Source organism: Dermochelys coriacea, chromosome 11 (genome assembly GCF_009764565.3).
Source record: "Dermochelys coriacea isolate rDerCor1 chromosome 11, rDerCor1.pri.v4, whole genome shotgun sequence".
Classification (NCBI taxonomy): Eukaryota; Metazoa; Chordata; order Testudines; family Dermochelyidae; genus Dermochelys; species Dermochelys coriacea.
Genome location: NC_050078.2, coordinates 10,670,739 through 10,696,824, shown reverse-complemented (window position 1 = coordinate 10,696,824; position 26,086 = coordinate 10,670,739). Strand labels below are relative to the sequence as shown.

General features: G+C 43.2%; 1 protein-coding gene across 5 annotated transcripts in view; it reads left to right on the top strand.

Moving 5' to 3' along the window:
* SEMA5B (semaphorin 5B) overlaps positions 1 to 26,086 on the top strand; it is a 376,386-nt gene that overhangs the window by 209,693 nt on the left and 140,607 nt on the right. For all 5 annotated transcript variants that reach the window (XM_038422653.2, XM_043504940.1, XM_038422657.2 and 2 more), the window contains one exon: positions 14,161 to 14,260. In XM_038422653.2, coding sequence (XP_038278581.1) covers positions 14,161 to 14,260 — 100 coding nt within the window. The remainder of the gene's footprint in view (positions 1 to 14,160; positions 14,261 to 26,086) is intronic.

Below are 26,086 nucleotides of genomic sequence, written 5' to 3'. Positions count from 1 at the left end.
TGTGCTCTAGACCCCTAATCATTTTTGTTGCCCTTCGCTGTACTCTTTCCAATTTATCCACATCCTTCTTGTAGTGTGGGGCCCAAAACTGGACACAGTACTCCAGATGAGGCCTCACCAGTGTCGAATAGAGGGGAACGATCACGTCCCTCGATCTGCTCATTCCTTTTCCCTTTTGCTGCTCTTTTCTGGTATGGATTAATTAGAGCCCGGCAATTATAGGAAAGAAATAGAGATGAAAATTACAGCCATCTAAGGCAAATGTCCTCACATGGGTCCTCTAAACTTTGGTTAGATTCATGGTTATAGTTTGTTTTCTGCACCTGTTTCCTGGTGCTTGTTCGATACATTGTAGTCTTGTATGCTAGGTTATGCAGTCCTGCTGAAGATGTTATGTAGGAAAATATGCAGAATGAAATTAAAGGCACCTCCATTCCTTAGCTACAAGCAGCACTCAACAGTCTATGGAAGAGAGTGTTATGCATCCAGAAAGCATGTCATAGCTCTTAAGGCTATATCCTGTCCTGGTCCCAACACCAGTGGGCTTGAAAAGTGCTGAACGCATTGGAACCACTGCAGTTCTGCTGTGCAAGGGGAACAGACTGGGGAATCCACATCTTATGTGCTGCAGAGTATTGCTCTGCGAAGGCTCTCTCCATGGCAGCATGAAGCGGGAGGGTTGTGGCCAGTAGGTCCGCAAATACCTTGTTCCATGGGCCATAACCTACTGTGTAGCGGGAATGCAAGGGCAGCTGATGATACTCAAGCCTATGGAGCAGCTGGGCTGATGCTCCACAGCCTGGTGGAGGATTCCTTTTCCCAAGACCCCATGCATCTCCGTAGCTGTTGCCCACGGTCTAGTGGGTAGGGCACTGGACTGGAAGTCAGGACTCTGGGTTCTATTCTTGGCTTGGTTATTGATAAGTTGGATCAAGGTAGGGCACTACTCTCTGTCTTGTCTACTTGTAAGCCTTTTGCGGCAAAGTGTGTCCTATCAAGGTTTATTTATCTATTCCACAGGAACAAAGTCCGAACCAGTGCCATGCTATGTAGACTTAGATATGTTATTTGTTTGTCCATTCTGAACCTCCTGGATCTGCCAAACTTAGCCAGAAGTCACTTGAGAACAGGTTTTCATGTCAGATTTCTACTAATTCTTACTTCTCTCTGGTTTTGTTTGTTAGTTCATGCTGCCTTCTTTATTGGTTATGGTTAGGAAAGAATGTTGTTTAAATGACTAAACAAATTACTAAGGTAATTTAGTTCTTAGTTCTCTCCTATCAGCCAGTGCTTTCACCCTGGGACATGGGAGTTATTATAGGCTAAGAGGGACCTATCTGTGGGAGTCCCTTGTTTCAATATTGGTAGTGCAGCTCTCCTCCTGCACCTCCACTCCTCAAGCATGCACAACGTGGGGACCAGAGCCGGTGCTAGGCTTACGCAGACGAAGCAATTGCTTAGGGCCCGAGCAGCTAAAGGGAACCCCCTATTAATTATTAGTATATATTGGCGGGAGGGGGATGTTCCTGCTTAGGGCCCCCAATGGGGGAACTGTCAGCAAAACTGCCTCAGCTAACCTGAGCCATCATGTGTATGCTGATGCATAGGGAAGAGGTAGGTAACTGAGCTAAGTAACTAAGACTGTTAAATCCCTAACCACACAGGGCATTCTATATGGCAGCTTTCCATGTCCTATCATAACTGTTGGTGAAAATTTCCATGCATGCAAAATTTGGGCTATTGGCAGGTACCTACTCTCTCCTGAATTATGTCTGATGCATTTTCTGTTGCCTGGTGTTTTAATTGATTTGGGAGTGTTCTAATTTGGGGTTTTACTTTGGGCTGATGTGTAATTGTAACCTACCAGATGAATATGACTTGTGTAGCATGAACGTAGCTTGCTGCATATAAATGTATTATTCTTATTTTTATTTTAAAGAACATATTTTTGAAAACCAGCCAACTTGCAAACATTCAGATCTATGGGGAGCTATTAAATGTGTGCTTATTGTACTGAAACAAAAGGCTGTTTTAACTTTGCATGGCTGAAAGATAATGGAGTATGATTTATTTCTCTTGGATTTGCACGATAGTCTGCCAAACACCCCCACTACAGTTGAATTGGTCACTAATACATTGTTCCCGTTAGTGTGTATTGATGGAAAAAAACACGCTATCATCCATGAACTCCACCACCCAGGTATGAAAAGCCCATAGGAAATTTTGCTAAAGATTTGCATTCCTGTTGAGTGTGCTTGATTTTTGGCATTCCTAACCAAAAATTTAGTTAAAAAAGGAGGAGAGTTGTGGGATGAAGTCTGGGAGGTATTTGTGGCCAAATATCTGAGGGAAACCAAAGTTACTATGGGAAAATCCGTTGCTGCCCTGGTATCTCCATTAAGGGAATTGAAACTTTAGCTAATAATGTGACACTGATGCGTGACCAACAGCAGCATGTGCCTAAGACTGCAGTGGTGCAGACTATTTGACCACAAAGGCATTGGCTGTGGATTTCTTTTTTCTATTAGAAAACCTCATAGTATTTTTTTTTTTTTATCTCGAAAATGGAACTCTAGCAAATTAGTCTGATATTTTCTTCCTCCGGGTTGGTTTAGAATTTGTTTTGAAATTACTAGCAATAAAGTCATAAATAATGAACAATGGTTAGGAAAGTAATTTTGCTCTCAGGCAACCATCTGAAAATCTCACACAACAGCTTTCCGCTATACAGTACAATTTTTTTTTAATACAATAATATTTTTTCTTTGGTGCTTACTCATCAATGGTGTCCTACGAGCCTTGCAAATCAACACAATGAGAACTGATAAAAAGGATTTAGTGTGCTGTGCCGAAAAGCCTCTGGGATAAAAAGGGTCTGGGAAAAGTGCCCTTCATTCATAAAATGCTGTAAACAGAGAGAGTCACTCACAAGCTGCAGAGAAAAGGAAGATTTTACGGTAAGACTTAAAGGAGGGGAGTGATTCAAAGCCTCTCACAGAGAGGAGAAGAAGGGAGTTCTAAAGAGATGGGCTAACACAAGTGAAAGAGCGACCCTCAACCATGAAGAGGCATGGTGGTGGGGTGCAGAGGAGAAGCAAACGAGGAAGTGTTGTGGAGCAGAGGGAATTGACTGCGAGTAGGTCAAAAAGGTAGCATAGATGGAGTGAATCCATGTAGAGTTTTGAAGAGCAGCTGAGTGTTTTTTGGGTGCCACTAGCTTAATTTCTGATAACAGCTGCATGCAACGTTGCTTTGAGTCCTGAATATATCATTCAGAATAGTCGTATTCAGGACATGAAATTGAGCTGTTAATAAGCAGTGCTGCTTTACAAATCCCAGGCAGCATCCCCAGCAAAAGAAAGAGAAGCAGAAAAAACAACTTTTCTGTGGTGGTTCAATATAAACAAGCATATGCTTTCCAGAGAGCTCATTCTGCATTTTAAGGTTTGCGTAATGTTGCTCCTTAACAGATTCAGTTTATGAGCCAATAGTATTGCAAAACTGATTTAGTTAGCCTCTGTACACACCTTCTGTTGTAAATAACAATAACATGATGCACTTCTCTAACACCTTTCTTCCAAAGATCTCATTGTGCCTGAATTAAATGTATCCCTGTATGAGAACTGTTTAATTGATACTATCCTTTAACATCGGGATTGATCCTTGAAGATGATGAGCACTGTGATCCTGATCCACCAAAACATTTAAGTACATGCTTAACTTGAAGCCAATGGGATGACTCATGTATTTAAAGCTAAGCACACGCTTAAGTGTTTTGCTGAAGCAGAGCCAGAGTGCTCATCACTTTTCAGGATCAAGTCCTTACTTGGAAACCCTAACACACTTTTTTTTTTTATCTGTTCAGAGTGTTACAATGATAGGTACAACTGGCAAATAATCTCCTCTACATGGTTAAGCCATCTGGTTGGGATAACCTTTCTGAGGTTAGAGACAGCTTGATTAGCTTTCCCTTTTTGGATTTCCATGTGTACATGCATTGGACGTACTGATGTAATAACCACCATCTTGACTGACACACAGGAGACAGAGCTGGGGACTTCTAGAACTCAAAGCATAAGTCGATACCTCGCGCTAATGCTCTCTAGGTAGTAACAAGCGCGTATCCTCAGTACCGAGAGGGGCCTATAACTCACATTCACCAGTGGGTCACACTAATGCACTAGACAGAGGTGAGGCTGTAAAATACTGGAAGTGTTTCGTAGGAAGCCAGTTCCCAGGAGATTTGCCATTTGGCATGCAGACCGGATATATGTGGAAATGCTTTGAATATGGTCAAACTTTTCTGGATGTTCTTTCAAACAGGAAGTGAAAGTTAATACTGGAGGATGATCATGGACTACATTTCACAAATGGCCCTCTCTCTCTCTCTCTCCATTAATGTGGCCTAGAACCAAATGGTCCCTGTGTTTGAAATCTGGGTCTGAATTTTGCAGCTTGAGCCTCTCTACTTAATACCTTCTAAGAATTGCCCAGTGCTAATAAAAAGGGAATCATCGAGGCCTTGGCAATCTGCAGATTTAAAACCCAATCATAAAGGATTTTTCAGGTTGATGTTCATTCATAGATTTATATATTCAAAGGCTAGAATAGGTTATTAGATACTCTAGCCTGACTACCTGTATAAAAGAGGCCATAGACTTTCATCCAGTTACACCTGTGTGGAGCCTAGTAAGTTTTATTTGTCTAAAACATATATGTATTAACTGGATTTGAGTCTCTATGGACTTTGCAGGATCTGATCAGGGGAGATAGTTGTTCTGAATTTTATACAACACATCTGTTGGCACAAAATTGCTGGCATAGACGTGAGTGTAGAGGTAATGTAAAATCCTCCCCCAGATGTGGGAGAGGCTGGCTGGACAGGTTGAGTGATGACAAGAGTGGTTTTTTTCCATCAGATGCCAGTGGCTCTGAGAGCCAAGATGCAACTTGCCTTCCTGTCTGAAAAGAGGGATTATATGGATCAGATTGTCATAAGAAGCAATGAGTGATGCATGGGCGGCTAGTCTTATCTTTCTCAATGAATGTGATTGTGTGACAGCTTCAGTGCTTGTCTCTGTAAACAATGGGTCACTGTGTTTAAATGCCCTGGAATGTGCTTAAAGCAACAAACAGGCTCTAAATTAGCTGACTTGGGGGCCAGTTTGTAGTCTGGCTAGTACAGCCATGCAAGTTAGTAATAGGATATAAAGTCCCCTTACTGCCTTCTACTGGCTACCCAGATCTCAGATAGCCGAGTGAGGAGCACAGCAGGCTTTGCAGGACTGGGGCAGGCCCCTCACCCCCATTGTGCAAGTGGTTGGGGGGCCCGAAGGGGAGGGGGATGGCAGAGCCTTGGCTCTACTCTATAGTGCATCAGGCAGCATGCACTGTTCTGGTATAGATCTGTGGAGTTTACTTCTTCCTTGGAGCAGCGAGGGATCCAGGAGAGCAGATGTGACTCTCTGCCTCACAATCTCCTTCCCAGGGTGCTCCAGGGACCGAATGAGAGCAGACTGTATCGACATGATCTAGTTCATAGGAATTATCTGGCATTTCTTTACCTGGGCTTTGAATCACTGGGGATTCTTCCACACAGACCACAACACTTTATTGGCTGTTCAATAGTAATAAAAAAAGCTAATAAATAATAGTAATTGTACTTGTAGGGTGAAGAGGTTTTGGAATAAGTTCCTCTCTGTCCATATTGCAACAATTTGGCAAGCCAACTTCTGTTTTGAGAAAGTGATCATTATTTAGGAATCTAAGGTTTGAGGTGATGCATGTTATGTTGTACCAACACATAGTCTTGCCGTATATCATATCCTGCAAGTACTTTACAAGTCATTAGGCCTTGCAGCATGTTTGTGTGTTAGGGAGGAGTCATTAGCCTCATTAGTTTGCAGTCCGGGGAACTGAGGCACTGAAAAGTTTTAAGCGACTTGCTCAAGGTCACAAAGGGATTCTGTGTTAGACCGTTATTGGAATTTCAGGATTCCTTGGTCTCTGCTCAAGTCACAAGGTTTCATTTCTTCCTTGTAACTTAGGATGGAAGGATCATGGGACGTTCAGTTTAGAGAACTACTGTGGACTGTTGAGAGTGTGAGCTCCACAAAGCAGTCTCAGGTTGGGCAATGACACCGTGTCTTTGTGACTCCACTCATTGACGAAGTGGGTCTTCAGCTCCTCTGTTCTGTTACTGCTGGGAAGGAGAAGAGCCATCTGCTGTCTCCTTCCTTCTCTTGGTTGCTGAGGGAAGGGGAGAGGAGTTGTTTTGTCCCTCCTGGTGCTGGGAGAGAATAGGGATTTTATTCCCTTTTTCCATCCAGGCTGCCCCTTCCTGCCTGCTGTTGGACAGCATGGGCTGTGAGGGGCACTGGTAGCTCCTTCACTTCTTTTGTCACTGCCTTTCAAGGGAATGGAGGGGTGGAAGCAAGATTCCATGTGGCTCTCACACCATCCTGAGTTTGCTCATTGTTCCTCTAATGGTGGAGCTGGCCAGGATTGGAAGAGTTGAGTGAATGGGCAGGAAATGAGATGGAAATGAGACCAGTTGGGCAAGCTGGAGATTGAGTGAATGGGGGGGAGAGGGGTATAACCCCTTTGGGGTAAGGAGAGCATGGCCCCTTTAACGGTTTGCCCTGAGCCGGGGAGTGCTGATTACCTGGATTTGGGACACTCCAGGACAGGAGCCAGGAGGAGCGCTGGGCCAGGGAGGAATCGTTCAAGAAGGACAGACCGGAGCTGGGCCCAGTATCACTGCTGCCCAGAGCTGCATGGGGCCCTGAGTACTGGAGCTTGTGGCCTTGCACTAGGTATAAGGAGAGAGGCTGTTAGCTAGTTAAGTGGGAAGGTGGTTGCTCTGTGTGGCATTGCAGAGAGTGGCAGAAGAGGGCCCCGGAGGGGTTTGTTGGGGAAAGTTCACTGGCTCTGAAGACAACCAGGAGCACTCAAGACTCACCACTGGACTGGAATTTTGCCCAGGACTCCCGAACTCTGAGTGCAGACATTGCTCGGTGTCTGCTCGGTGTCTGCCCTGTGCTACCACTGGGCCTGTAGGGTCTTGTGTTGAATGCAATTCTGTTTGAGCACTCTCCCTGTCTTTTCCCCTGATATTTTTCTCCATTCATCCCTCTGTGAATAAATATTTCCCTTTCCTGTATTCACTTTACTATTCGTGTGTGTGTGTGTGTGTGTGTGTGTGTGTGTGTTCCCTCCGGGTGGGTGGAAGGAGGTGTTTGGAACAGGTGCCCCTGGGGTGGAAGGGACTTTGTTGTGTTCCTTGGCCCGAGCTGCCTGCAGAGCAGACCCCATCTTGGCCAGGAGAGTGCTACAGTTACAGGAGTGTAGATATGAGATCATAGAAGGAGGCTGGGGGAATCAAGGAAGGTATGAAAATCTGAAAGGCAATTTTGAATTAAATTTGGAGATGAGAGTTATGGAAAGGATGCCAGCAATCGTAACAGAGGAACTGGGATGATGTAGCCCCGTTTCCTAGAACAAAAGTGTAGCCTGGCTGCAGCATTCTGAATCCCTGGAACTTTGGTTGGAGAGCAGGGATTCAGAAAGACGGGGGAAGTAGGAATTGCAGTCACTGAGGCAAGGATGTGATTAGTGCACAATTAAGACAATATAGCAAAGTGTGTGTGTGTGTGTGTGTGTGTGTGTGTGTGTGTGTGTGTGAGAGAGAGAGAGAGAGAGAAAACCCAGGGTAACACCAAGATCTCTGGCTTCAGGAGTAAAGTTAAGTCTGAATGTTGGCATATTTGTCTAGGCAACCCTGCCAATGCATCTATAGATTTTTCCAGTTCCCCTGCTAATTTTGCCACGTTGTGGTTTGGTTTTCCGCTGTGTACAATAGGGACTAGGAGGAGGCCACATAGCTCATTTGCATAGGATTGGAACTCAGTTCTCCAAAGACTATTGCACTAACCCCACAGTGTGACCTACAGAGAGAGATTCAGAATTTCAAAGGAGGAGGTTATTAAACTGACAATGAATTACATATTAAGATTACATGATCTGAGGATTGTAAGACAATTGTAGCTTTTTATTCAGCTGTGAAAATGTCCATGCTGATAGAAGGAAGCTGTAAAGAAGATTTAGATGATGGAATTATAAAGTGGTGTCTCGCTGATTGTGCTAGGATTTTATGTGGATGCTGTAGGGAATCTCTCTGCAATGGCCAAAGCTCACTGACTTCAGGGGACTGGGTAGCATCTAAAGCCTTTTCCCTTCTAGGTTGTTGGTGCTGATCCAGTCTCTGCTGGTGCTAACAGGAAGTTATCACCATCTGATGCTGTCTGTTCAGCGGCTTATATAAAATGAAGATCATGGTCTCAGTTCAGTTTCTAGCAGAAAAAAGCCCAGATCACAAAAGCCACTGCCACCATTGAGGCTAGCTCCAAGGGAAAATAGCTTGAAGTGGGCTCAGTTACAGGAAGTTGCACACCCAGCTAAGTAAATTAGAGGCCTCAAAGGTAGGTCTGTTGCTGGGGAGGCGGCATCATCACTGTATTCAGCCTGACACCTGAACCTTTGTTACAAGGAAATCTGTTGATCACTGTGGGATCCAGCGCAATCCAAGACCATTCGGAACTGACCGTTCCCAACAGAGAGGCCTGTGGCTGACTGGACATGAAGAGTGATCCCTCCCTGTCAGAGTTGAGACATGTTACAAGGGTGTGTGTCAGATACTTTCATGGCCACTGCCTTAACTGTACCTGTTCTATGGATAAACAAATGTCAACGCTGTCAAATAGGCGCACCTTCCATGGGGGCTAAATTCACATGCACACAACTCCGGCAGCAGGAAAAATACCCATTCTGTGTTTTGTGACGTGCAGCCAGTAAAGCCAGTTCAAATCTTTTTAGGAGGGTTTTTTGAGACACTTAGGAAACCACTCTATGTGTGGTCAGGATAGCCCTGTACAAAAGTGGGTTTGAGTGTCGGCAGAGCAGGTATTTATTTATGCCACTGGGTTGGCAGGCGCCCAGGAGAATAGTATGTTTTGCTCCATTATGCAGGCCTTTACTGTTGAATCAGCTTTATTTTATGGGAACTTTTCTATAATATAAATCTGTAGTCTGAAGGTTAATTAACGGAGTTTCTGCTTTGGGTTTGTTTCTGGAGTGGGGTCCTGAGGGACTCCTTCCCATTAATTTCCAATCTTGCCTATTTCAGTATGTTTTTGTTCTATCTTTTATGTGTTCCAGTGCTACCCTCTCATTTCTAACAGGGAATAAATGGGTCCAGTGATGGTGGATTACAGTGGCATACCTCTAATAGGAATTTTACTTATCACCTAGAGAGGGTTTTGCATTTTCGAGATGCAGGTATTTAACATCTTGATGCTTACATGATGTGAAGCAGGTTGCACGAGACAGTTTCACTCCAGAGCAGGTGGAGGCTCTATGTGGCCACAAGTGAAATTAAACTGTAAGTGGAATCCTTTATGCAGAGATGTCTCAAGCCGTCTGCTTTCCTGCTTCCTTACTCATAAACATGCAAGGTGTGAATGGGATGGAGAAAGGGGGGTTTGGAGGAGACATGGGATTAAGTGTGATCATAACGAGGCTTATGAGACAATTTCCACATTTAGAGCTTGATCCAAAGCCCACCAAACATAATGGAAAAAATCCCACTGGCTTCAGCGGCCTTTAGATCCAGCCCTTTCACCACATCCTGTTTACATTCAGGTGATTAATGCACAATGAAGTGCTAGCAGGATCTGTGGCTAACCTCCCAAATGTCATTGTGCCTGACTCCAGCCTAAAAAATGCAACAAATTCCTTGTCTTTTCTCCCCACCTTTGTGCATGCATGGAGGACTGATCTTTTTTATGAAGGCCCTGGGTCTTTGCAGCCATGTTTGTGAACCAGCTTGGCCCGCAAATAGGCCAGCAAAAGTTCAGGGGCTCTGGATCACATTGCAGACTGTGGGCTGTATTTGAAACAATTACATTTTGGGTTACTAACGTGGAGAAAGCGACAATGTGGCCCTTTAACCCCCTGGAAATAGAAACATGAAGCACAAAGGAGGCCTTGATGAGCAGATTGCCATTAAGTCATTTGTTTCCTAGATTTCCTGCCCCTGCTACCGACATGCCGAGCCAGAGCGTTGGGTTTTAATTTTTCATAGTTTTTTTTTAAACAGATAAATTTGCAAAGGTAAACATGCTTCAGCACTGAGGGCTTCCAGCCAAATGAAAAAGTCATCTCTGAAAAATCAGCTCTTGGAGAAAGGTCAAATGTAAGCAAACTCTAGAGTTCATTGGGTCCATATGTGTAAACTTCTGCTAAGGTGGGATAGGCCCAGCCAAACACTTACTCTCACAGAAGTGAGGCTCGTTTTAAAATCAAAGCACTGAGCTGCCCTTAGGGATGCCTGTGGTCTGAGTGATAGGATTTAATGTGTCGAATGAAAAAGACCTACATCCTCTCTCACCGCTTGGATTTCCATTCCCCTTTATCCATTCACTCTAATAGAAAAGAAGGTTGGGGAGGATAATGTGCCATTTGGCATTAATTCCCATCACTTGCAGTTAGATAGTCTTAGCTGGGAACCACGCTGAGTTTAATAATCTCCAGCGACATGCCTATAAAAGCTTAATTTTGCTCTGAAGATTCATGCCTTTCAGCCTTTAATTTAATAATCAGGAAAAGTTTCTTTATAAGTTGTGCCACCTGCAGTAGTAAATAGAAAGCGGGACAGTACCTGTTATTTTGTAGGCTTGCTTGATGTTTAAACTGTCTGCAGCAAGAACTGAGCCGCTGGCAGTTTTTTCATTAGTATTGTTGTTTTTTTACCTGTGATTTGTCAGAGCTTTCTATCAAAAGGAAGAGCTGAGGACTGGGCTGAGGACTGTAGTGAGGAGATTTCATTTAGAACATCAGATGAGGAAATCCTCTTCTTGCCAGTGAATTATAATAGTGGGTTGGTTTGGGGGGAGGGGGAAAGAGTTGGTAGGAGAGAAGAAAAACAGAGGAAATTATGGCATAAAAGTAGGATCCTTAAAAGGTTCTATGGTTATGTGCTGGCCTTCCCTTCCTCCACCTTAGACAGTGTTTGACCTCCCGCATTAGACAACATGAATGCCCTGGTTCACTTGCCTGGAAAGGTGTTATTCTTATAGCTTCTGCTGCTTGGCTCAGAAATCTTTCTGCGGGTAAAGAGCTACAGGAAAAAAAGTCAAAGCTGCATTAGCGAGGACTTCGCCAGAGGTGAAAGCATCACACCTCCCTGGTGCTAGCACGCCATTAAAGGTCTCGGAGGACTGCTCAGTAGGTGGAAGTGTTTGAAGATTAAGCTGGCTGAATTATTCTGTGCCTCACACCCTTGTATTGAATAGCAGAGGAGGGTACGTGCATTCCATGTGCCAGGTTAGTGTGATATGAATGCTTGTTCACGAAGATTAAGGGCCCGATCCTGAGCAGTGCAGGAAACCCATGACTCCCACTGAAAAGCTCTGAGGCAGGATGTTTAAATCCATTGCCATAAGGGGCCTGACTCAGCACTGAGTCAGAGCACCAGGCCACAGTTCAGTGCACAGTTGATCTCAGTGGGTGGAGATTGCTCACTCAGGAGCAATTCAGGCATGGGTGGGAAACATGAGAACATCCCGGGGAATGTGGAAGCTTGGAAGAAAGAGTCTGTCTAGGAAAGGGCAGGCCAGGCTAAGGGGACATGGGAGACAAGGTGAAGGTGAAGAGTGTCCATGGTGCTTCTCAAGGTTTGGTGGCTCCAGGTTTCATTTAGCCTTCATCTATCCCTCCTGATAGCTGGAATGAGAAGGGCTTGGGGTTAACCAGCAGATACCCAGCCGTTTGTTTGTTATAATACCTTGCACTTCTGAAGCCCCTGCCAAAACCTGAAAGTGCTTTGCAAACAGTGCACATCCTGTGACTTGGAAGCATTATTACTCCCTTTTTAGAGATGGGGGAACTGAGGCACAAAGACATTAAGACCTAAATTTTCAAACATGGATTCCTAAAGTGAGGCACCTAAACCCATACTTAACATATAAATGAAATGTGCGGATTTTAAAAGCTCTAGTGGGCTGATTTTGAATCTGTTATGTCATGCGGAACATAACAGCATGATCACAGGTCGGTGAGTAGAAAGGATGACTGCTCCATGGATTGGCATATACATAGAAGACATTAACTTTCACTTTGAAATCTCTTACTGTGCTGGATCCTAATTATCCTTCTGAGCTTCCAGCTTCATCTGGCCATAGCTTGGAGGTTCGATTAACAAGGTATTTCAGTATTTTGGAATTTGCTTTCAAAGTGCAAATTTTAGCAGACGATCTTGTAAACCGAAGACCCTGGAAAATTTGGTTTGGGAACACTGAAAACATGTTCCTGAAAGGGGATAAGTGAAATTGACATTCTTGTCAGTGTCACATATGCTATTCATTGAATAATGGTTGCTATTCCAGCCAGGGCTCTCTGCTGCAGAACTGTGGACCCTGGAACACTGGCAGCTTTCCAATGGTAACCTACTTGTGTTTTGACAAAGTTGTGTCAGATTTGTAATAGATTCAGCAAAACATCTTGCTTCAAAGAATTCATCAGAAAATTTCTGATCAGCCCTACTGTCAGCACCATAGGTGCCAACTCCATGGGTGCTCTGGGGCTGGAGCACCAATGGGAAAAAAATTGGGTGTTCAGCACCTACCGGCTACCCTGCCGATCAGCGCCTCCCCCTCCCTCCCAGCGCCTCCTGCCTACCGTGATCAGCTGTTCAACTATGCAGGAGGTGCTGGGGGGAGGGGGTAGAATGAGGGGAGGGGTTGGAGCAGGGATGAGAAGGGGCGGGGTTGGGGTCTTGGGCGAAGGGATGAAGTGGGGGTGGGGCTTGGGGTGGACCAGGGAGGTTGAGTACCCTCTGGCAAATCTCAAAGTCGGTGACTATGATCAGCACCTAATGGGAGCACAGGTTTTGGCCCTCTGGTCATAAAAGGACTAGAGAGATAGTGGTATGATTCTTATTTTTGCCTCTGCTATTCTGGATGTTTAAACTTATTCAAATTAGAAATAAGGCGTACATTTTTAACAGTGAAGGTGATTAACCACTGCAAAAAACTAACGAAGGAATTGGTGGATACCCCATGTCTTGCTATCTTCACATCAAGACGGGATGCCTTTCTGGAAGATATGCTTTAGTCAAACACAAGTTATTGGGCTCAGTACAGAGGTAACAGAGTGAAGTTCTATGGCCTGCGTTATACAGGACGTCAAAGTAAATGATCTAATGGTTCCTTCTGGCCTTAAAAATCTATAAATGTCTTAGCATTACATCTAAGAACTGCCGTGGAACTGGACTCTTTTTTTTTTTTTTTTTTTTTTAAAGACTTTATTTTATTATATCTCAAATATTTTCCCCTGGATCTTTCAATAGATGTTAGTGTGTTAACTGATGTGACTCTCATGGGCCTCCTATTGACTTCAGTGGGACTTTTGCCTATTTGAGGATGGCAAGTTCTATTGCTTAGCATCTAACTTTTGTGTGTTTGCAATTTGAGGAAGTGCCTAGCATAGCAAATCCAAGCTAGATAAATAAGATACATGTATCGTATAGGGCCATATTCAAGCCTGGTGAAGAATTCTGTCTGGGCACTATATGGCCCTCATCTCTCCTGTTGACGTAGGGAAGCCATCCTCATTTCACTGATGGGGAAACTCCGGTACAGGGTAGAATAAATGACTTGCCTAAGGTCACACAGGAAGTATGTGATGGAGCTAGGAAATGGACCCAGGTCTCTTGAGTACCAGTCTAGTGTCCTATCCACTAGATCAGCCTTTTTATCCTGAATTGCGCTTCAGTGAGATTCCACCACTAGCACCAGTTCTGAATTTGGCACATAGACTTTAAAAATAAATTAATAAACCAAGCCACCATGATATCTATTCAGAGTTCACGCAGACACTCAGTCTTTGGGCATTGTGGATGTGAAAATAACTGCTGAGACAACCTCCCATTATTATGCAGCTTTTGCAGATTATGCTAAGAATAAACAGAAGCACTTTAAATAGATTATTAATTATCCTTCCTCTGACAGATACTCCAGTAGGAAAACCATTAGTGGATGTCCAGGTGAACTCTGTGTTTCTGGAGCAGTGTCATTATTTTCTGCTTTTTCATTTTCTTTGCAGATCTGAAGCCCTGGGTGTCGACTTTCACCTATCCAGGTGTACATGACTTTTCTCAGCTCGCAGTGGATGCCAACAGGAATCAGCTCGTTGTGGGAGCAAGGTAAAGATAATCTTGTAATTAGATCAGGATTGCTATTCAAGCTCTTTCCCTGCAGGTTGCTGGTTTCAGGGTAGATTGTATTTCTCTCTCTCTCTCTCTCTCTCTCTCTGAGAGGGCTGTAATTAGGTAGGGGTTTCAGAATCTCAATAAAATTGCAAAGAATTGAAATCACGACTATTTTTTTTAAACCATCTGAAATGCAATTAAAATGAAACAGGAAGCTGCTGTCTCCCAGAGAATAACAGATGTTAGAAAAGTTCTAGTAGGCCAGTGTAGTCAATTGATCTGCCAGTGCAGGATTGAGACCTATGGTTTATTTATCGGTGGTCTGTCTAGGCAAGTTTTCCAGCTACACCATTTTCATTATTGAAAAGGCTCCCATCTCTCTGCAATGCCATAACTGGGACAATTGTCTTTACTTTCAACTCTTTCCCCCCATTATTAGCGTTCAAATTTAACACTGCTGTGCCGTGTTCCTTGTGGATGTTTTGCTTTTATTAACTAAGAATATATTTACACAACCAGAAAATCTGAAACCTAAGAGTAATAGGTAACAAATCGGTAGCAGCATCTTGCAGATTGGTGTCACATAATGAGATATGCGTATCTGTGTTAAAAGTAATTCCAGACAAAAGCATTGCAGCAGTAAAACTGCCAGGGAAGAGGTTATTCCAAATACTGGAGCAAAGAATAGGCAGATTGGAACACTGTGTTCTTCTGCCAGAGTTATACAGATGGTGAATGGATTGGGTAGAACAGCCTGAATTAGCTGCTCAAAAATAAATGGTTTTATGAAGGAGACAACCTAAATTTCCTAATTCAATGAATGGGCAAGAGATGCCTGTAGATGGCTGAGGTGAAAAGTGAGAGTGCTAAATTAAAAGCAACAGTCTGAACCTTCAGTGTCTGCATGCGATGGCCCTGCTGCCTTTTGGTCCAGAAGGCGTAACCTGGGGAAAGGTATAAAGGGCTTTGTGGAGGACATGTACTGCCCTACCAGGTATGTGACAGAGATTTGAGACGTGCTAGCTCAGGGTTATCTCATTACCTACTGGGCAGTGGCAGGAGCAGCTAAGGAGAGTTGATTGTAAAGACCCAACTCGGACTAAAGCCAACATTTGCACTGTACAAGAACTTGCTGACTAGGAGAAAATAAAAGCTTTAAAAGGGGGATAGTTGAGACACCGTGAGACCATCTGCATGGCTACAAACTGAAGTGAAGCAGGTTGGCTGAAAGAAAGATGGTGCCCAGACAAATGGAGACACACAGAATGACTGGGAAGCCCGAAGGGAAACCTATAACTTCCCTGAGAAGGAAGCTGCAGGGAATGTCAGATCTGGGGAGATAGCCTCCTGGAACTGTGGATGTGAGAAGCATCTATAAGGAAACAGTCGTTTTCCAGCAAGTTGAGTTGCTGCTATGGAAAAGCAGCCAGAAAGCATCATGACAAGAAGTCTCCATTGTTCAGCCTGCCCAGGGGACTGCCAGCTCCAGCAGGAGCTATAATGTGTCTGTCCCTCATGGAATTCACATGGGCTCTGAAGCGCAGAAGTTATTTCCATAAACAGGCATTGCAGAGAAGGCCATTGGTGGCAAGGAAGTTACTGAGCCTCGTTACAGGGCTGTACGCTGGCAATCAGAGAGGGCCTGCGTTTTGTGAGACTGTTGGCCACTGTGATAGGTCTGATGCCCTTCGTTTGGTCTAGGACTGTGCAGCTGCCAGTGATGGAGGCCTGTGTGCTTTGTAGGGGAGTGATTTAAGAGCTGTACTGAATATGCCTATTAGTGTTTGGCAAAGAGGCAGCTCCATGTGTTAAGGGAAGGTAGACCAGGACATGATTTAGAAATGCTTATTCTGGATCAGGTCAAAAGAACTGCTTCTGAGTATCAAAGGGGAGAGGATATGTATTTAAAAACCCTCCTTTTGGCTTTGGAGGGGTCAGATCACTGGTAAACAGGTGGCTTGGCACCCAGGTACCCCCAGTGCCAACAAACACTGACCACAGGGCCTTGGTAAAGTGTGAACAAGAAAAAGATTCTGTACTAGCTAAGCCTGGAGACTGGATGGACAGGACTGAGGCCCTAGAAGAGTTACCTAAATTCCAACCTTGCAGAAATACGTGGGATTGCAAATAAGCTCTGGGATCCTTAGCCTGAAAGTCTGGCACCCTGAGTTGATTGAAACTCTCTGGAGAGCCCTGGAGCCTGGTGGCAACTTACTACCTCAGATGGCAGCCTCTGAGCAGACTTTTGCCTGAAAATAGGCTTTTACCTGCATAGCTGGCAGAAAGTTCCAAACAGTGCTGTCAAACCTGTGCCACTTGGGAAACATCACTTCCAGCCCCATGGCATCTTCAGTTGTATCCAGAGTGTGGCTGCCACTGAACCATAAAATGAACAAGTGCTACCAGATTATGTTGCATGGGCAGAAATTCATTACAAACCAGGAAGCTGGGACTGTGGCAAAGTCCTGGTTCGGGAGTTTATATGCACGTTTTGCACACCTGGGAAGATACAGAATGTCAGATCATAAGTATTGGAGTCTGTCTAAGCTACTTCCCATTGCCATAGTATCTGGATAACTTAAGATCTCTTATCCTTGGAGTCCCCTTTTGAGGTAGGGAGCTGCTATTATCCCATTTTTTTAGATGGAGAATTGAGGCACAGAGAGACCAAGTGACTTGTTCAAGGTCACAGAGGAAGTCTGTGGCAGAGCAGGGTCTTGAACCAGATCTTCAGAGTTCTAATCTCTTATTTTAACCACTGGTCCATCCTTGTCAAAGATGCTGAGCAGCCACAGATCTCACTGACTTCAGCTGGAATTGTGGGTGCTCAGCAGCACTTAAAATCAGGTGTGTGTGCCCAGGTAGAAATTAAAACACAAAAAACTTGTTATCGCCCACAATCTGATGGGTACATTGAGAGGCTGAATAACACTTCGACTATCAAGTTAGCAATAGGAACAAGATGTGCAATCCTTAGTTCACCTCTGAATCTGATCCAATATTTTTCTGAGAGAGTGACTGAGATAAGTTATTGCCATTTGTTATGATCGCTTATATTCATATCACTCAGCCTCCTGCTGGCTTTGCCCCCTACCAAGTCATCTGTGGCTGAGAAATTACTTTGCTAGTTGAAGTATTCATTGGAATGTGATCAAGAGTGTGTCTGATTATATCACTTGTAGGAGGGTATCTGAAATCTGTTGTAGAAGCTGGAAGGAAACTCAGAAAAAATAACTTCCACTCTTACAATATTAAGTTTCTTGAGGGACAAAAGAAATGGTCTGATTTAAGAGCCACATTGCAGTGTTAGAAAATAAACAAGTCTGGTAATGTGAGAAAGAAGGACCCTCCTTCGAAATTTACAGAGAAATTCAAAAGGCCATTGAAATTTTTTTAAAGAAACTGCCTGATCTTCTGTATGAGAGAGAACAAGGCAAAGGGTGAGAAATGTATGAGTAGACATTACTGCCAGTTTAAACCTTAATTAAGGATGCACGGAGTTTCTTTACACGGGGAACAAACGTGATTTAAAGTGCAGGCTTTAACCCATAGAGCTTTACATGGATTGATCCTCAGGTAGTTCAGAGGTAGACTTACCTCTCATATTAGAGAGACAAGGTGAGTGAGGTAATATCTTTTATTGGACCAACTTCTGTTGGTGAAAGACACAAGCTTTTGAGATATGTGGGCTTCCCTCTCATATGGTACTTTGCTAGCTGGAATTTGCTCAGGCACTTCAGATAGCAGCTCCTAGGTTACATATGAAGGTGCTAAAGACTGTCCAGGTGAGAGGTCCCAAGAGCTGGAATTTGCTGACTTCACAACATGCTCCAAGTCTTAGCAGTCTCTTTAGCTATCTGTTGAGGAGAAGGAGATGGAAGAAAAAAATTTAATTTTTGGCTTCTGGAATCTTTGAACATTGGTCCAGTTTGCTCACTGTATAACTTTTTTCTGTGTAAAGTTTGTACATTTACCTAACATTCAGTATGGGCATTTTGATTACTTCAGAATAAATAGAACATAGAATCAAATGAAAAGACTTAGGTTGCTGGTGCTAGCCAGTGCACACAAGCAGTTGCTGCTGTAATTGAACAAATAAAAGGTGTTGTTCCAGGAGTTGAAGCTGTGACAATGGGCATTTTAATCTATTTTTCCTTTTGTTAGCAATGGAAACAAATGTTCCTCAATTATAATTTCAGGGTGGCACCATCTGCATTTCTGCCAAATTGCCTGTTTAATTAGGTACCTAATCTTATAACCTCCCATCACCATGGTATCCACACATGAGGGTCTCAGTTAACTCAAGACATAGTGTCACAGACAGCGCTGTGTGAAAGACCATCTCAGCACAACGTGGGTTCTATGAAAATCATCCTAACCTCACAAATGAGGGCTAGACTGCAAATGTGCCTTACACGTCAGATAAAATTAATGTCAGTGATACCCCATCACAAAATAAATCACCCATGAGAGACACTTGCTTCTAATAGCCCATACCGGATAATTAAGTTAAAAAATTATGTTCCAGAGACTTGGGTACAAGCAAACACAAGGTCATGATGTTTTTCGGAAAGCTCTAGAGCAGTGGTTTTCAACCTGAGGGTCCACAGACTATGTCTAAGGTGGACAGACTATGGGTCCACAGACTGTCTAAAAGTGACTATGAAAATAAAGTTTCAGAACCTAGAAAAGACATTCTGGTTTTTTTGATCAAAGTATGTGAATACTCCCACCTACAGGTCAAAACCCAGAAGCCCACAGTTTAGTGCCCTTTCTCACACTGCATCAAATGCTGTGCCAACCCTGTGCAACACTTAATATTGAATTCTGTTTAGTCAGTTTTCAGTCTAAGACTTCTATGAGAGGGTTCTGTGGACCACAAGTTAAATTTCCAAAGGGGTCCACACCTCCATTCAAAATTGTTTAGGGGTCCACAAATGAAAAAAGATTGAAAACCAGTGCTTTAGAGAGGTCTCTTTCTAATGCACTCCTCTCAGGACCACTGCGTGGTGCTGCAGAGCAGGTTTTAACCTTGTGTTAATGGAGTTGTTACCTTTGGCTGTGGTGCAAGGTTTGTAATATAGTACTTTTGTATGGATAGTTCAAGCTAAAGTGATTCTTTCTCCGTCTGGTTAAGAGTTAAACATAAAGTTTCTGTGGAGTTCAAAGGGCATAAGGAACTCAGCAGAAGCAGAGAAAGGGGTTTGGTCAGCAGTGAACTGGCATCACCAGCCCCGCATGCCTTCATCTGCATATAGAGAACCTAGAGATCATCTGGAGTTTGAGGGGAAAACAGAAAAAGTGAAATAAGGATATTTGGGCTAAGTGATGATGTTTAAGGAGGTGGGAGGGACTACCAATAAAGATGTGATTGATGTAAACACCTAAAAGGAATTATTTAAGATGGCACAACAGTGTGTAACTAAAAGTAATAGGGTGATAGTAAGAAAGACTTGCTGACAGTGAGATGCATTAGAATGTGTAATAGCCTCCCTAGGAAAGTAGTCAAAGCCCTATAGTTTGAGATTATTACAGCTTGCGTGGGCAATGCGAGGGAGAGTATAGTGTCGTGTCAGAAGGATGGACTAGATAATCTAATAACCAGAGCTGGTCAGGGAAAAGTATCATGGAAGTTTTTGTGCCCCCCCATCCCAAATATGAGATTTTGGGGAAAAAAATTCAGCCAGCTCTGTAGTTGTATGAAAAAGAGGGTGGAAATTCCACTAACAATTTCATTGAAATGTTCCCTATTTTGTTTTTAATTCATTGCTACTGCTAAGGCATATCCACACCAAATTTCTGTGCTGTTATGATTTCTCGGAATATCATTTTTATCCTTGTATTTTTGTTCAGAACTGGCATGCACACCATAACCTGCTTGTTATAAGCCCTAAACTGCTTCAGCTGATGGCAGTTCTCCCATGACTGGTCAGTGGCCTGTGTTTTTGGAGTCAGAAGAATCTGAGTTTCACCTTCGCTGCCAGTGTGAGGGACCAAATGGCCATGATGAATGGCACAGTGACAAACATGAAGTCCTAGTGGGCTTCTTTCTTAAGTGGGACAGCTGATTAATTGGAATGATATGCTGCCTCCAAAACAATCCCAACTAAGAGAACTGTACAGTAGCTCTGCCTAGATTCATCACAGAGAAACGTTACTAAGGGAAAAGCAGTTGCTTATAGAGTAACTGCATCATATTACTGTGTACCATTTAGTACAGTTCTCTGCAGAGCGACTATTGATTTTTAAGAAAGAATGATGTTCCAGACAAGTTTTTCTTCAATAGAAACAAAATTACTGGCCGATGAGATTACAAGCTGCAAGGGAGACGTTGGCAGATCAACTTTTCTCCAGCATCCATGTGTTGGGCCCTGTAAATGAATCAGTAGAGTAGTGTTTGCATCACTTGATGGAGCAGGCATGTAATCAACCCCTTCTGAATAAGAAGCCTGGAATCATCTGTCAGTGTCCTGGGCTTCTTCAGATGACAACTTCAGAGGTTTACATAGCCCTCTTCGATTTTCCACCAAATGCATCCGATGAAGTGAGCTGTAGCTCATGAAAGCTTATGCTCAAATAAATTTGTTAGTCTCTAAGGTGCCACAAGTACTCCTTTTCTTTTTGCGAATACAGACTAACACGGCTGCTACTCTGAAAAATAGCCCTCTTAGAAGTTCAACCCACATTTGGGCATCAGTGGGGGTATTGTGGGCCAGTTTAGCATGAGATTTGGCAGTCAGGACACATGGGTATTAATTCTGATTCTATTGCTGCCTTGCTGTGTGCTCTTGGGCAGGTCATTAACCTTTCTGTGGCTCCTTTTCTCCCATCTGAAAAAGGGGTTGTGAAACATGACTAAATTATGTTTGTCATATGCTATAGAAGTACAACATATTCTTAGGCCTATAGCTCCGCAGTATAAGGGACTAGGGCATAGGCAATCTGGTTTAGCAGTCACAGTTGTCATTGAACAAGAGTTGGAGGAATCACAAGAGCCAGGTCCTGTAAGCAAGTGTCAGGGTCAGAGCCAGGTTGGGGTTGGAAACTGGAGATCAGAGGCAGTACCAGGCTGGAATCAGGAGGCAAGAGTCAGGGTCAGAGTCAGGCTGGAGTTGGAAACCAGAGATCAGGAGATCAAGCGAAGTCTGGCGTTGCAGCAGGCCAAAATCTATGTGGCTGCCTAGACAACTTCCTGGGGTTAAATAGGATGCTTGGCCAGTCAGAGGGCCATAAGGTACCATCACGCTGAGTCTCTTGGGTGGTACTTCCTACAGCGCTATCTCCACAGTACTCCCTGGCTGTGTCTCTGCAGGGCATCCTGTTGGCACTGTGGGAATAGCAGCAGACCTGGGATCTAGTCCCCAGATCCTTACAGAGGAGGGCAGAGAAGACAGGAGTTCCAGCTTCTGGCTTTGCGTTCCTAAACAATATGGCTTCTAGCAAAATGCCAAAGCAAGGTGTTAGGATTTGTCTCACACCTCAGTCTGTATCTTGTTTTTATCTTGTCTGCTGTACCCAGTTCTGGTAACTAGTATATTATTTGACAGGTTTCAGAGTGGCAGCCATGTTAATCTGAATCCGCAAAAAGAAAAGGAGTACTTGTGGCACCTTAGACACTAACAAATTTATTAGAGCATAAGCTTTCGTGGGCTACAGCCCACTTCATCAGATGCATAGTTTGGAACATAAAGTAAGAAGATATATATATATATATATATATATATACACATTCAGATAAGTTGGAAGTTGCCCTTCAAACTGTGAGAGGCTAATTAGTTAAGATGAGCTATTATCAGCAGGAGAAAAAAACTTCTGTATTGATAATCAAGATGGCCCATTTAGACAGTTGACAAGAAGGTATGAAAAGAAAAGGAGTACTTGTGGCACCTTAAGTACTCCTTTTCTTTTTGCGGATACAGACTAACACGGCTGCTACTCTGAAAGAAGGTGTGAGGATACTTAACTTAGGGAAATAGATTCAATATATGTAATGACCCAGCCACTCCCAGTCTCTATTCAAACCCAAGTTAATGGTATCTAGTTTGTATATTAATTCAAGCTCAGCAGTTTCTCGTTGGAGTCTGTTTTGAAGCTTTTCTGTTGCACTACTTACCTTTAGTGCTTTTGATATGATGTCTATCTGTTTGCATTTGGAAAGGAAGATGATGTCTGTCTGTATTTGTACTGGACACTACTGTGCTAATAAGCGATGTCATATAAACACCACCCTATACCAGAAACCTACTGACCGCTATACTTACCTACATGCCTCCAGCTTCCATCTGGGACACACCACATGATCCATTGTCTACAGCCAAGCTCTACGATACAACTGCATTTGCTCCAATCCCTCAGACAGAGACAAACACTTACAAGATCTCTATCAAGCATTCTTAAAACTACTATACCCACCTGCTGAAGTGAAAAAACAGATTAACAGAGGCAGAAGAGTACCCAGAAGTCACCTGTTACAGGACAGGCCCAACAAAGAAAATAACAGAATGCCACTAGCTAACACCTTCAGCCCCCAATTAAAACCTCTCCAGCGCATCATCAGAGATTTACAACCTATCCTGAAAAATGATCCCTCACTCTTACAGATCTTGGGAGACAGACCAGTCCTCGCTTACAGACAGCCCCCCAGCCTGAAGCAAATACTCTCCAGCAACCACACACCACACAACAAAAACACTAACCCAAGAACCTATCCTTGCAACAAAGCCCGATGCCAACTCTGTCCACATATTTATTCAAAAAGAAAAGGAGTACTTGTGGCACCTTAGAGACTAACAAATTTATTAGAGCATAAGCTTTCGTGAGCTACAAGTGAGCTGTAGCTCACGAAAGCTTATGCTCTAATAAATTTGTTAGTCTCTAAGGTGCCACAAGTACTCCTTTTCTTTTTGCGAATACAGACTAACACGGCTGCTACTCTGAAACCTATATTTATTCAAGTGACACCATCATAGGACCTAATCACATTAGACACACCATCAGGGGCTCGTTCACCTGCACATCTACCAATGTGATATATGCCATCATGTGCCAGCAAGGCCCCTCTGCCATGTACATTGGCCAAACTGGACAGTCTCTATGCAAAAGGATAAATGGACACAAATCTGACATCAGGAATCATAACATTCAAAAACTGGTAGGTGAACACTTCAGCCTCTCTGGCCACTCAGTAAAAGATTTAAGGGTGGCAATTTTGCAACAGAAAAGCTTCAAAAACAGACTCCAATGAGAAACTGCTGAGTTTGAATTAATATGCAAACTAGATACCATTAACTTGGGTTTGAATAGAGACTGGGAGTGGCTCGGTCATTACACGTATTGAATCTATTTCCCTAAGTTAAGTATCCTCACACCTTCTTGTCAACTGTCTAAATGGGCCATCTTGATTATCACTACAGAAGTTTTTTTTTCTCCTGCTGATAATAGCTCATCTTAACTAATTAGCCTCTCACAATTTGTATGGCAACTTCCAGCTTATCTATCTATCTATGTATCTTCTTACTATATGTTCCATTCTATGCATCCAATGAAGTGGGCTGTAGCCCACAAAAGCTTATGCTCTAATAAATTTGTTAGTGTCTAAGGTGCCACAAGTACTCCTGCTCTTTTTTTAGAATATTATTGTAGCACCTTGGAGCCCCTTTCATGGTCCAGGATCCCACTATGCCAGGTGTTGTACAAATAAAGAAAATTTCTTCCCAAAGTTACATTGATATATCTGAAGTCTCTAGTTTCTCAGATCACGTGTCAGGATGCTTATAAGCCAGGGCTGGCTTTACACTTCCCTCATCTAGGAGGCTCAGTCTGTATCAGTGAGTTGGGTGGTCCCAAAAGGAGAGAATGTGGAAGTGGAAAGAGAGAGAGAGGTGTCATTCCTCCCCCCACAAACCATGCTTTTAATTGTGAATTAACATTATCTGCCTCTGTGTGTCCCAACTAGCTACCAGCACTGGAAAAATTTGTGGCTTTGCAGTCTTCAGCAGAGGTTATTCTGAAGCACAGCTGAGTTACTCTGGTTTTAGAGAAAGACAGTAAATACAAGTGAAAATGAACTATCACATTTAAAAGTAATGGAAGGCTGACTCTCCTTTCTCTGGCACCATTTTAAACTAGTATAACACCACTGTCTCTGCTCTAGCTGCTCCTGATTTATAGCGGCGGAAGTGAGCTCTGGATCAGGATTTCTTTTCATTAGAAGGAAGATTTATTTTAATCAATAGGCATCGTGCTGACAGACTTGGTGCCTGAAAAGAGAGAAGGCTTTGCAGAGAGCAAAGTTTGTCTACATCTGTTTGTAGACTGGTGTGCCTGAAAGTATATTGTAAAATACTTATAAACCCTCTAGAGGAGATCTCGGCTTTTGTCCCAGATCATGTTAAATGGCGTCTCATTAGAAATGCCCAGTTTCTCTTTCAGCCACATTGCTCAGTGCTTTGGAGACAACACACTTTACTCTCCATACAATTCTTTCAAGGTAAGGCAGTTTTGGAGGGAGAAAGTGGTAACGTGTTACAAAGTTCAGCCACGGTGCGCTTGGTCAAGTGAGGTGGCTACTCAGTAAGCAGATTTGACTGTGGAATGTTATTGGAAGGAGAATGAAGTGGATATGTTTTTTCCACTCTTTAAGATGCATCAAGAATGTTCCCTTTCTGTAACAGCTCATGCAATGTGGTGGTAGGCACGAGGAACATGTAGTCATTTTCAGGCCAGCCAATTAATAAATACTTTTATCTGTGGGATTTGTACTACAGTGAAGCTCTAAGAAACCGTCAAATAAACAGGATTTAGGTCCAGCTTGTGGAGAGCATTCTTGTTCAGAAAAGTACTTAAGCATGTGCCTAAATTCCATTCATGTGAATAGGATATAAGCATGAGTTTATAGTTAAGTATGTGCTTAAGTGCTTTCATGAATTGGAGACTTAGAGAAAAAGCATGATCTTACTACGAATACATACATTGTCTTGCACAATGGGACCCCAGTCTTGGTTGAGGCTTCTGGGTGCTACCGTAATACAAGAAATAAGAATTGGGGGATTTTTTAGAAACACACTGGAGGTTGTGAGAAATAAGGGTAGGAATAATAATAATGAGCATGCATGGTATGTTACAATATATACAGTACTATTCATCCCAAAGGGTGCCCAAAGCACTTTACAAATGATAATCACTTGAATCACCCACCAATGAAATGCAGCCAACTCTGGAGTGAAATGAGGCAACTGTTTACCAGTATAAAGCAACTTTTCATGGCAGTTTAGGATGAGAAATGAAGCGGACAGTGTGGATGGGAAGCGATACCATCCTATCCCTTTAAATGTATTCATGCTGTTGTTTGTTATAAAACTACAGGAGAAAGGTGTTCATAGGATAACTTTGTTGTACCAGACAGTTATTCTTTTGGCTGGTTTGGTCTGTTTCAGGTGTGTGTGTGTGTGTGTGTGTGTGTGTGTGTGTGTGTGTGTGTGTGTGTGTGTGTGTGTGTGTGTTTTAAAGTTATTGTAAAAAGGTTATGCAGGGGGTGCCCGACCTATGGTCCGCAGGCCATACGTGGCCTGCCAGAGCATTTCATAAGGCCTTCGGTAGGGCTCGGGCTGACAGCCCCAGGCAGCTCTTTATCTGTGATTTGGGAGAAGGTTGTGTGTTCTTTACTGTTTCCCCCCCCATTTTCTATAATTCTGATGCATATTTTATGCACTGATTTCTTTATTTGTTTTTAAACGGACAATACTGTACATAAATTGTTTCTATCTAAATACATACCAAACAAGCTGAACTTAAAATATAAATCAATACATATAACTTTAA